Raw genomic sequence first — 13,127 nt, 5'->3', positions numbered from 1 at the left:
TGGGAGACAATACAGTACTAGCCTAATACATTTATTTAAGAATAGGTGTTCTTTTCTGACAATGGAAAAACTGTGGAAATACAGGAGAGTCTGCCACATGAAGAGTTAGAAGGAAAAAAAGAAATACAAAACCAAAGTCAAAATGTAAAGCAAAAAAAGAAAAGAAATTAAATACAGAAAAACTGGACACTGTGGCACATAAAAAAATGTAGAGTAACTGTCTTCTGTGAGAGCTGAAAGTTTCCGTTGACACAAAGGTAGTTATGTACAACTAAGGCTTACTGGTTAAAAATCTGAGGCGTATCTGGCCTTGAACACTTTCCATATATGCTGGAGCTGTAAACAAGTTAACTCAGTCTTTTTTTTTTAATCTTCTCAGCAGCTGCATTAACATGAAACAATGGTCTTGATTCAAAAAATACTAAACAAAACAAAAACCCCAAAATTAAACAACAACAACAAACCCCCCCAAAAAAATAAAACAAACAAACAAAAAACCCCAAAACAAACCCTAGATAAGAGGGCATTTGGCAGGATATCCGAAAATGACAGTCTCTGATGATCCTTCCCAGGCGTCCAGTGACTGCCATTTATGGTCCACTGGGTGACTAATATGTGCAATTCCATGACTCGCTGCCTTTTTTTTTTCATTTGGAAAGTTTGCTTATAACTCTAATCAAGGCCCCGTTTTCATCTTTTAGCCTCTGGTTGTCTGCCTTTAGGTCTGGTAACATCTATGAGGGGAGAAAAAAAGATTTGTTTTTATTTCAATAAAAAAGAAAATTATTACTCTTAATAAATGTACTTCACTACTACATACAAGAATAAGCCTATTCAGCTATATCACCTATTTCTAGAGAATAAAATATAAAGCAGAGGGGGAAAATATCAAACTTCGATAATGTAAGGTTAATTAATTTAACCTTTTCATGATCAAAAATTTTCTGCTTAAAATTTTTTTAATATCTTTATGTTTCCTGAAATAGAAGGCATGCTATAATTAAGCAAGAAGGTTCTAAAAAAATGGAGGTAATACAGATTTGGACACAATTCTGGTAGTAGTGTGGTGGAGATTGACACATTCCTACAGACTCACAGCTTTACAAGTCCACATCAGATGGTATTTATATTATAACTGGGATACCAGTTTCAAAGAAATCTGGTAAGTTAAAAAAGGTGGGTGATATACAAACCATAGATCATCAAAGGGCTAATAAATAAGTGAAAGGCTGATTCTCTCAAAGTATTAATATAAATTACCTAAATAATTTGAAGTATTATGACTCACAAAAAACCATTATATTAGAACAGCCAAGAAAATGAAACTTATGTTTGTTACCATGAAAGAGGGAGTTCCTATCATTATCTAAGGTCAAGTTTGCTTTATATACATCAGACTTAAAACCATAAGTCTAAAAAAAAAAAAAAACCATAAGTCTATCTGGGAAACACCTAAAGGCACTATGCTTTTAAATTAGTCAGACTGCTTAAGACATTTACCAAAAGCCACACATTTAAGTGTTTAGTATATATCTTAGATACTTATGAAATATTTGTTGTTGATTGCCGTTGAGCCAAGTAGGATTCATAGTGACCCTATGAACAAAAAACCTGAAGCCTTTCTGCAACTATCATTGTTTCTCAGAGCTTCCAGAGGCATGCTGTTTATTAAATGGTAGCAAGCCAATTATTACTATTTTAGAATAAAAATAATTCATTACCTAGAGTAATAAATCTGCAGTATCAAAACATCAAAGCTTAGGGAAAATAACCAGTATTTTAATAAAATAAAAGATAACCATCACATTTAAAAACAATGCAACTTCATTTTCTATTGTCTTACAGACATCTGAGAAGATGGAGATGTTAGAAATTAGATTTTTTCATGGGAAGGATTACAATTATATGTATTCTGTCTGGTTTGCTAGGAAACAGAACAGTTTCAATGTTGGACATCAATAAACTTTGTTATAGTAAAGGGAAAGTACTTAGGTATATAAATCTCACTGAGAGAGCTCTGGTGGCCTAGTGATGAGAAACGGCACTGCAATACTGAAGGAATGAGGTTCTAATCCACCAGCTGCTCTGCAGGAGAAAGATGGGCATGCTTTTTCTGCCTCTGAAAAGTAGTTAGAGGTCAACTATGGGTTGCTTCAATGGTACACAACAAGAAGCACCAGTTGAATGAATTTTAATGGAATGTAAATATAGTTATGTCTTGTTGTCCAAAAGATAACTTATTCTTTGGTTAAGAATCTAGTTTCCAAAATACCCATTTCTCTGTTATTGTTGTAGTTCTGTGCTGTAGAGTTGGAATTGATCCTTCAGCGGGGTTTTCAGAGGAAGTTAACTGCATGGGAGAAGACTGCCCATTCTTCTCAACTGGTGGATTAAAACCTTGTACCTTTGGAAGCAGGAGTGGCATCCACTTCCTCAACAATATGCCTCTGGAAGCTCTATGAACTTTGATCAATGACGGTATTTATAGAAGGCTTCAGGCCTTTTGTTCAAAGGGTTGCTATGTTGATAGCAACAACCACCAAATTTGGGAATGCAGTGCAGTTTCTCTTCACTAGGCCACCAAAGTTCCCTCAATAAGACCAGGATATACCTAAATACTGTCCCTTTCCCTTTCCTCCTGTAATATAACAAAACTAATGTCCAAAGTGAAAACTGTTCTGTTTCCTAGCAAACCAGACAAAATACATATAATTATAATCCTTCCTAGCAGAAAATCTAATTATATCCCATGGGCAGCCAAAAGAACAAACAGAATGTCTTCAGAGTGCTCTTTGAAGGCAAGAATGATGAGGCTTTTCCTCACATACTTTGGGTATGTTGCAAGGAGAGGCTATTCCTTGGAGAAGTACTTGATACTAGGAAGGGTGGAGCGTTGGTGAAGGAGAGGAAGACTGACAACCAGGTGGTGTTATGTGGTGACTGACTGCTGCAATGAGTTCTTGTTTGTCAGGAAGTGTGAGGATGCAGCAGGAGCCCATTCCAGCAGTCATGTCAATCCACCTGGTTGAAGTTCTTCCTTTCCTTCGCTGACTGTCCACCCTTCCCAACATAATGTCCTTCTCTAACAGTTACTGAAAAACATAGGAATGTGTGGTAATATAAAGAATAATTGACAATTTGAAAATATTACTTCGCAATTATATAAAGACAAGTCCTGCAGGTTTGCTGCTGCTTAAAAACAATTTGGGAAATACACGTAGGTAGCCTAGTGGCCAAGAAGCTGTGCTGCAATCCCGAAGATACATGGTTCGAGGCCACCTGGCAATAATTTAAAAACAGATCAACACCAGATGAACATTACTAATGCTAAAAGGAGAAAAGAGATTCAATTAGTGAAATAAAATGAGATACAAATTTAAAATCTTTCATCATCACCATGGTCTACCTGCCTCTACACTTAAACTTTGACAGTATTATACATATTATCAAAATGATTTGAGTTTTAAATTCCATCTCGACTCAGTTCACCTAGAATCAAGATTTAAGAAGAACAGAAGATATAGATAACTTATAAATTTAGGCATTTAACTCTGAAAACAATTACTGTAAATATGGTATTATAGACTTTTAATTTAGCACTCTCTTATTAGTATGACTAACTTACTTTTAGTTCCTCTTCCATTTCAGATATTCTTCTTTCTAGAGCTCTTCGTTCCTAGATCAATATAAAGCACAAGTGTTAATTTTGTTCTATATTGTGAAATAGTGACACTTAAAAATCAAAGATCAAATCAGGAGTTTAGAAAAAGATGTGATGCTAGTGATGTGTAAAGAGCTTTCCAAAATTTTAGAAGAACTGAATTTATTGTTATTATTCTAAAGCTCTTTCTTTAAAGGTCTGACTTTCTAGTAGATTTTGTATGTGCTTAAACTATTTTCTTTTTTACATTTTTCATAAGATATAGCAGTAGCATAAAAATCAATAGTCAAGATTTAGAGTGTATAGAAAAAGGGAAAACCTCACACAAAGATGCAATTACACTACCGTGACAGAAGCAGAAAAGCAGAGAAGCAAACGTGCGTAAAATATGTGTACTCTGAAGTACAGAAAAAGTCCAAAAAATGCTCATCTCCATACACATTCTTTGCTAGGCATATTTATGCAATCAACTTTATAGCTTTGTACTTAGTTTAATATTGGGTGTAGCATTAACGCAGTGAAATCTAATGGAGAAGCAACTGCAGCATTTGTTTTAAGCTATATCTCTGTTGAAAAAGTGACAGGCAAAGGCAACATAACACATTATTGCAGCATATCCTTTTGTTTCCCCCCCTCAGTAATGAGCATTCTAGGGTGTTATGCAAAAAGCAAGCAGCAGTAATTAATGTGATGTAAAACTTTGGTTAGGTCATACCGCCCAGAAGATACTGACTCTTGCCGGTCACCTTTCAGATACAAACCATTTAAATTTAGTTTAATCACACTGAAACTATTTCCAAGACATTTCTTCCCCAATTTAATAATTAATATTGATATTTAGTAAAATAGTTCATTCACAGTAAATGTTAATGCTTTTAGGGAATGTGATTTTAATAATAAATGAAATTTAACTCAGTCTCTTAAGTATGATGATGTTCAAATTAGCATGCTTAAACATTATTACAAGCATAAAAATTTTCCATACATATGTATATATCAACTTTCTCCTAGTTAGTAATACAGTCATGATAAATTCATGTTTAAGTAAAAGTATGCTTAAAAATGATCATATGTAGTATTATATTTGATCCTTATAATTAGTGAGGAAATAACTTATTTCCTATGACAAATAACCCGAGTCTCATTTTATTAGGTGTCAAAAATTTTAACTTCATTATACCAAACTGACTGATAATGGCTTAATGAAATTTATTTGACAACTGTAAAAATTTAAGTAGTTTCTTATGTTTGAACATTAAAAAACTGTTAAAAGAATATGAATGTAAAATATTTAATATGGTGCCAGCCTAATAGATATAACAGTAAATGCTAGCAGTTATTATCAATTCCATCATTATTGTCTCAAGTAGAGAGTGAATTACTACTTTGTAATTTATCTACACCTGACATAGGGGGAGATGAGGTAATAATGTCAAAATATGAACATGTGTCTATACATTTTGAAGAAAGAGAAAGGCAGACATTATTATGGATGATTTAATTTCTTATTGTCTCTAAGAAAAAGTATCTTTAAAAAAATATATAAGTGTTTGTATCGCAAAAAGAAATACTTAAGACTAATTTGAAATGATCTAGAATACAGATTTTAAAAGCATGTAGAAATTATGGCATTTATTACAAAGTATAATTTAATGGATGATGCAGATATTAATATAGTGTATTTCTTTAATTTTACACAGTATTTTTAAAGGAGCAAACATGTATCAATTGCTCCCAATTATTTATTACTGAACCTATAGATCAAAGGTAACCAAGATACAATTTCTTCATTGGTCAACACCAGGCATGAAACTCTAGTAACAATTCACTTGCACTATGGACAGCCTGTGAGTATTTTTCTTTTAACTTTCAGATCATTTATACTTTCTCAATTGATCAGAATAAGTTTTAATGATTCCTATGACCACAATCAGACTCTGAGACAGTAATATGAGTGAAAAGAAATGATAGATGAAAATGTCAAAACCAAAAACCCCCACCTAGCTGCTGTTGGGCCAGTTTTGATTCAGCAACTATACAGTATAGAGCAGAACTGGCCTACAGGTTTTCCAGTACGTAAATCTTTTATGGTTGTTTTTTGGTGCTACTGAGTTAGCACTAACTTATGGAAGGAAATCCTCTGTACAATAAAACCACCACCCTGCCCAAGGTTGTGCCCTTAACAAAATCTCTGTTGTGCTTAAGCCTACTGTATATTCCTTATTTTTCTCCCAAGAAGCTGCTGGTGGGATCAAAAGGCTAACATCTGAGTTAGCAGTCAAGTGTTTGACCATTATGTCACCAAGGCTCCCTAAAGAGCTATATAAGTCAGATATAAAGTAAGTAGAAATACATAAAAAATGATATAAAGGTCTTTTTCTAATCAGTGGGGTTTTGTTGACTTAATCTTTGTAAACTCTAAATTTAATAAGTTATTATGAAACCATTAATTCAGAAAGTAATTTTAGTAAGATATATTAAAAATGACTTAAAGATCTTAAAAAAATTCCCATGAAAATCCAAAATATTTCCTTTTTGCAAAGAGGTAAGTTTATAAATGATTGAACTATTTTAAGTATATGATCACAGAAAATCAGAGATAAAAATGTACTTCAAAGATAACCAATTTACTATCATATACATACGTTGTTATGTGCCGTCGAGTCGTTTGCGACTCATAGCGACCCTATGTACAACAGCCCTAAACCGTACTCTATCCTGTGCCAATCTCATTGCCTCTGACACACCCATCCCAATTACCCCAGTCACTGAATCAATCCACCTCATAGAGGGTCTTCCCCTCCTGCGCCGTCCCTCCACCCTCCCAAGCATGATGTCCCTCTCCAAGGACCCGTCCCTCCTGGCAACATGTCCAAAGTATGTCAGACGAAGCCCCAGCCAAAATCAAGGCAAGATCGTGTTTAATTCACTGAAAGAATATTATAATACAATGAATCTTATTTAACAAGGTACTTTCACACACCATAAGACTTACTAAGCTACACCATAAGACACATTCATAAAACTATACAAACCCAAAACACCTACTATTACTTCCATAAAACAATCTAAAAATCCTTAACCAAACTAGTCATCATTGAGTTGATTCCATCTTAGAACAGTAGAACAGAGTAGAACTGCCTTACTGAATTTTCAACACGACAATCTCTATGAACTCAGACTGCCACATCTTTCTACTGCTAAAACAACTGGTGGGTCTGAACCACCCAACTTTTGGTTAGCAGTGAGTTCTTAACCACTGTCCCGCCAGAATCCCTTCCACACAACAATATGGGGGAAAAGAACTATTTATCTAGTAAGACAAATACTTACCCTTTTTTCCATTTCTAAAAGTGACCTGTCCGCAAATCGTTCTTGTCTCTGCAACATAATACATTATAAAAGAGTTATAAGTACAATGAAGATGGAAGGACAGGGTTAAAAGGCAATTCCCCGTTTACCGGGTGTTCAATCACATATAAAAATGGCTGAAACAGCCATTGTTGATGTTAGATGTCATCCAGTCAAAGGTGACTCACAGTGATACTCTGAACGATAGATCTGAACCTTGTCCTATCCTGTGCCATCTTCACCATCTCTAGTATGCTCGAGCCCACTGTTACACTCTGTCAATTCTACTTGTTGAGGGTCTTCCTCTATCTGACTCTCCAACTTTCTTAGCATGATATGTATATATATATATATATATAAAACTCTGGTTGCACAGTCCCTAAAAGGAGTTGTGCTGTTAACACAAAGGTTAATTTTTTGGAGTTTGAGTTCATCATCTCTCAGGGTAAAAAAAGATGGGCATTCACCTCCCTCCCCCCCCTTTTATGCATTGTTGCATGTTTTCACCCCTCTCCCTATATTCCCTCTCTCCTTGCCCACCCCACAATACACTTCTTGTTTCAGATTGTTCATACATATAATGCATAAGCATACATTCCTTTCAAAGAGGTCTTCGCCCGTTTGTTCTAATGCAACGTTCACTATCCACTCTTTTCCCATTTGCCTCTCCAATCCCCCATGTTGGTCCAGTTTTATAATATCCTTTTGTGACTGAAATATTTTACTTAGCATAATGTCCTCAAGGCTGCCCCATGTTGTGTAATGTTTTACTATTTCATTGTTTTTCAATGCAGCTTAGCATCCCATTGTGTGGATGTACCATAATTTTTCTTTCCATTCATTTACTGATGGACTGTGGGGTTGCTTCCATCTCTGGTGTGCACATGGGCAGTCTCCTCTTATGTGATTTATAGCCTCAGAATACCCGCTGGACGGTAAGGTATGAGTTGATTCCGGCTCAATGGGAATGAAAAAGCATGAATAATTAAAAACTCAAAATTCACTGCAGTGGAGTCAGTTCTGACTCACTGAAGGCCCTCCTCTGGGTTTCTGAAGATGTTAGCAACAAAAGAAGTATTATCTTTCTCCTGCACAGCAGATGATGGATTTAAATCACTGGAGATACACAGCCTTTGGATTGAACAGGCAACCTGCTATAGACTATACAGCTCCCTTTATGAGTTTGTGAGGGTATAAAACATGTATTCTACTAAGACTAAAAAAACACACCCCAAAAAGACCCAACGGATGATATAAAAAAAAATTCATAGTATTTAGATGGAGATAAGTTCAAAAAGAAAATATTTGTGTTGAAATAATAAAGGGTATAAGAGATGTTTTAGAAACAGAATGGTAATCTTTCATCTTATAACCTATAGATCTTATGGTCTACACAGCACTTTTCCTCAGGTCTTATACAAAGCTCTTGCTTCCCCTCCCGCACAGCAAAAAGGAACTGTTAATCTGAATGGTCAGATTCTAGGACATTATTTGGAATGTATTTATCAGCATACTGAATAATTTTGAATCTATGCACAGAGACCAAGATAGAGTCTCTTTGCCTTTTTCCACAGCTTAGTTTTACTTAATTCTGTCTGGAGTTCTCTTATCCAATTGTATACATCCTAGAACTGCTAAGAGAGTTTGCTTCTAATTCACTTTTAAGATGATGTAGTTATATAGCTTTTCATCTTGCAATGAGTGTAGGATTCTCATTATTACCCCTTGCTTGGTTACTCAGTCATAGTTGAAAAACCAGTGTTTGTTGACCATCAGCGAGATGGAAAGGTCTCTTGGGTTTTTAGCCATACTGCTGTGTCCTAAACCTGACAGCATTAATAGGAACACTGCTTTGTAACTACTGAAAACAAACTATACAAAACATTTCTCTCTCAAGTAACCAAATTGTCAATGTTTAATGTAGTAAAAACAAACTACACAAAACATTTCTCTCTCAAGTAACCAAATTGTCAATGTTTAATGTAGTAACTCTTTGGTCGAGGATTACAATTTTCTACTAAATATTTCTTTATTTAATTTTCTATTCTATACAGATCCCCTCCTCTCAGTTTCTTTTTATGAATAATCATTTTAAAAATCTAATCCAAACTTCAAACTCGTTGCTTCAGAGAAGGAACTGACTCATGACTGACTTTCCAGAAGGTTTCAGAGGCCGTAAATCACATGAGACAAGACTGTCCATCTACCTGGTGAGGAACAACTGGTCAATTCAAATCATGTGTCTCTGGGTTGGCAGCACTACTCCTTACCATTATGCCACCAGAACTCCTTGACTAGGCCGTTGTTGTTAAGTGCCATCGAGTCGTAGATGACTCATAGAGACCCTATGAACAGAAGACCTGAACACTTGTATAACTTTCATCTTTTCTCCAAGTTCACAGGGTTTCTGGAGGCAAGCTATTTCAGAAGTGGATGCCACTCCTGTTTCCAAGCTTGTTTTAATTGGCGAGCTCCACCAAACACTGTCTACTATGGGTAAACACTATCACATTTGACACATTCACAGTGACTAGGCCATTAGGATATTAAACAAAACAAAACAACAAACCCACCAAACCAACCATGGGCAATTATCTTTCCTCCTTTGTTACATTATATGGTTTCATGTTTACTTTTGGGAAAAATAATAGTTGGTGTAGCCTAATAACTACTTATTAATATAAAAGTAAATTCTGAATTTCAAATATGATGGAACAGATTCAGTTGCTTCTGGTTTCTTTTAAAAGTTAGTTGCTAGAAAATAGCCCAAATGTACAACCACAACTGAACAGATTGAGGAATTATGGGACATTCACATGATGGAGTACTATGCAGTACACTGGAGCAATGATTTTGAAATCACTACCTAACTTGGGAAGGACTGGGGGAGTATTATGCTACGTGAACTAACTCAGTCCCATAAGGACAGATACTGTATAAGACCATTATTGTAGAATGTAAGAAGATTCAAGGGTGGGTGGTTTGAGAGCAGAGGGGTGAGGATGGTGGGGTGTGGGGTGAGGTAATTAATCATAGGGTCACACAATTTGACGGGTGGAAAAAGGGGTGTGTAAAGAAAAGGGGAAAGATATGGTGTGAAAAACAATGTGTGAACTTTCAAATTAATCCAGCATAAAATAAAAATTTTATTTTAAATAAGAAAAAAAAAAGTTAGTTTCTAGAAATAGAAAAAAAAAAAGATTGTCCTAAGTCATCTGAGAATCTAAAAATTATCACTTTAAGTGAAGATATTATTTTACATGGAAACATTCTGGCACTGAATAATATTAATCTGCCAATATCCTAGGAAGGAAACTAACCTCATTAACTAGTTTTATTTAGTTACTGCTACCAGTACCCATACTCATCAATAGTTATGAAAAACTAGTGTCTTAAAAAAAAAAAAAAGAAGGATTCACAGGAGACCGAAATACTTAAGAGAAATGCTCTGAAGTTGAACAGCAAGTTTAACATTCATCAGTTTTACTTTTCCGTGTAACTCTAAAAATTTGAAATAGCATTTATAGAATTTTCTAACTAATAAGACATTCACTGGAATTTTAGCATAACCTCCACTGCTTCAAACAGTTAACTGAAAAAGGAAAAAGAACCCTGGTGACAAATATAACATAGAAAATGAATTTTAAAATTAATGAAAAACAGGACCACCACCACAAGTATAAACTAATGGCCAGAAGAAATATAGTCACAGAGCATTTTACATTAGTGGATTCAAGTTGGACTCTTAAGAACAGTGATGCAGAATATATTTATGTTAGAAAGTTCTATGTTAATAATAAAGAAACATTTATGTTCTTTTAAATTATAGTATCCTTCAGAATTTTATGCTATATGATTGATCAGGCAGGATTTAGTTCTGTTATATATACGGTCACTCTCTATGAGTTAATGTTCATTCCATACACTTAACAAGCAGCTCCTGTGAAAAGCTGAATATGTAGCATTTCCCAAGTTTCTGTGATCACAAAGCATTTTGGGAGGAGGGTGGAAAGAATGAGAATGAGGAAAGGTATACCTATTATTATTATCTCCTGAACTAATCAGGAAAAATATGCTTATGAAATAATTATTCTACAAACTACATAATATAAACAAGACACTAAGTTTTGCTTACTGTCTCAAGTTTATTGTCTAAAATGATCTCGACTAGTCTGTTCTTTCAGGTATGGGAAAAAATATTGAGATAATAAATTAGTATAAAAAAATTTTGGATAAAAGAGGATTATTCACACTAGCTATTAATAATGCCTTGCTGTATTTAGCATGATCTTCTTCAAAGCATCCCAATGTAGGTTTTACAAAGCTTGGAAAATTCCATGACATTTATTATAAGGTTATATTTTTTTCCCAAAAAAATAAAAGTGATTTTTCCTGGAAAACATAAATGTGATTTTAAGTAAATTGCATTATCTAAATGCAAGCTGTTTGTACTAACTGAAGGTAAGGTTAGAATTGATATTAGAGAAAATTCCAGCATTAACTTTTTCAAATAAGTGACACCAATTATCTTTTGAGTAACAAAATTAAAAAAGATACACACCTGGGTGGCCTTTTCCAACTGCAATTTAAGGTCTGTTAATTCCATGTTTGTGTCGTGTAGCTGTGCCTTCAGTTTTTCATTTTCAGCCAGGATTTGTTCATAAAGCTAAAGAAATTGGGATAGAAGGACAAATTATTCTTCTGTTCTGCAAAACATTTTTATGGAAGTCCCTGGGTGAAACCAATAAGGATCTGAAAGGATCCAGAGGTGATACAGAAGATGGGCTTGAGAAACCACATCAGAAAGATGAGAGCTTTGAAAACTCTATGGAGTAGCTCTATTCTGAGTAGAGGATAACATGAATCTAAATCAACTTATGGCAACTACCAATGATGACATTTCTAAGGAAGATTTCTACTTATTTGTTGCAGTGTTAAGGCAGAAGGACTAACTGAACACTACATTTTAAAAAAACAACAAAAAACAACCCAAACCTCGTTGTTGTCACATTGGAAATGATTCAATAACTCAAAGTTGCCCTTCAATATGTTTTCAAAGGCTATAAACTGCATGGGAGGAGTTTCCTCCTTCCTGTTATTGAATGTCTCTTTCCAGTTCAATCTCAGTAGTCCTGGACCAAACATTTAAAATGTATAATAATAAAATCTTAAGTACATTTCTCTTCCCTTAAAAACAAACACAATTACTATTTTTCTTATTTTGCTTACCATTACTTATAAAAAATGTAAAGTTAAGAGTGCTGATTCCATTTATATTTAGAAACAGTATCCAAAACAAGTATCTTGATAAAAGGTAACTTATTTTAAAATATAACTAAATATCTTGAGAGGTAAAACCAAACTGCTCCTTAGAGGCAAGGATTTTGAAGGTCCATCTCACATCCTTTGGGCAAGTGGCCAGGAGGGACCAGTCCTTGGAGAGGGACATCATGCTTGGAAGGGTGGAGGGACATCGCAGGAAAGGAATACCCTGTGAGTCAGGATAGGGCAGGATTCAGGAATGTTTGCTGTACAAAGGATCACTATGAGTTGCAGGCGAACTTGTGGCATATAACAAAAACAGCAGCAATAAAAACAGTTGGGATTAGGAAGAAAACCCAAGATGTATATAAAACAATTATCTCAAAGGACCAGTGTACCCACATGAACCTCAATCTCCATGACTGGAAGACCTGAACTAGACGTGTCCAGCTACTACTATTGACCATGCTAATAGAAACAGAGTAGAAGGTCCTGGAAAAAGTAGGGGGAGATATGAAGTAAGACTAAAGAAAACAAAATAGGCCAAGCTCTTTGCTCTGACACAGAATGGTGGAATCATTTCTAGTGTAGCCCTAAGTCACTTTTGAATTTGACACAAAACTCGTAAATGATCAACTTTTAGCCAAAAAAGAGACAAATCTACAGAGGGTGTACAATAAAACCCAGAAAGCAGTAAATCCTTAGAAAAACCAACCATAAGGTTAAAAGGGAAGCAACTGTTAAAACCCAAAACTCATACACTGTAAAAACTGGTAGGCTAGAAAGATAAACTGAAATGAGAATCACAGGGAAGAAATACGCAAAGTGTACATACACTGCAGATATTATGTTG

The 13,127-nt window shown here is 34.8% G+C and overlaps 1 protein-coding gene across 3 annotated transcripts in view; it reads right to left on the bottom strand.

Annotated features, from left to right (window-relative positions):
• Positions 1–647: 647 nt before the first annotated feature.
• Positions 648–13,127, bottom strand: part of PPP1R12A (protein phosphatase 1, regulatory subunit 12A) — a 176,724-nt gene continuing 164,244 nt past the window's right edge. For 2 of the 3 annotated variants that reach the window (XM_006882545.1, XM_006882547.1), the window contains 4 exons: positions 11,574–11,678; positions 6,995–7,042; positions 3,626–3,676; positions 648–734 (listed from right to left, as the gene is read on the bottom strand). In XM_006882545.1, coding sequence (XP_006882607.1) covers positions 648–734; positions 3,626–3,676; positions 6,995–7,042; positions 11,574–11,678 — 291 coding nt within the window. The remainder of the gene's footprint in view (positions 735–3,625; positions 3,677–6,994; positions 7,043–11,573; positions 11,679–13,127) is intronic. The other variant, XM_006882546.1, reaches the window with a different exon arrangement.

This window comes from Elephantulus edwardii, unplaced genomic scaffold (genome assembly GCF_000299155.1).
Source record: "Elephantulus edwardii isolate Elephantulus edwardi_28Jun2011 unplaced genomic scaffold, EleEdw1.0 scaffold00021, whole genome shotgun sequence".
Lineage (NCBI taxonomy): Eukaryota > Metazoa > Chordata > Mammalia > Macroscelidea > Macroscelididae > Elephantulus > Elephantulus edwardii.
This window is presented reverse-complemented; position numbering and strand designations above follow the sequence as displayed.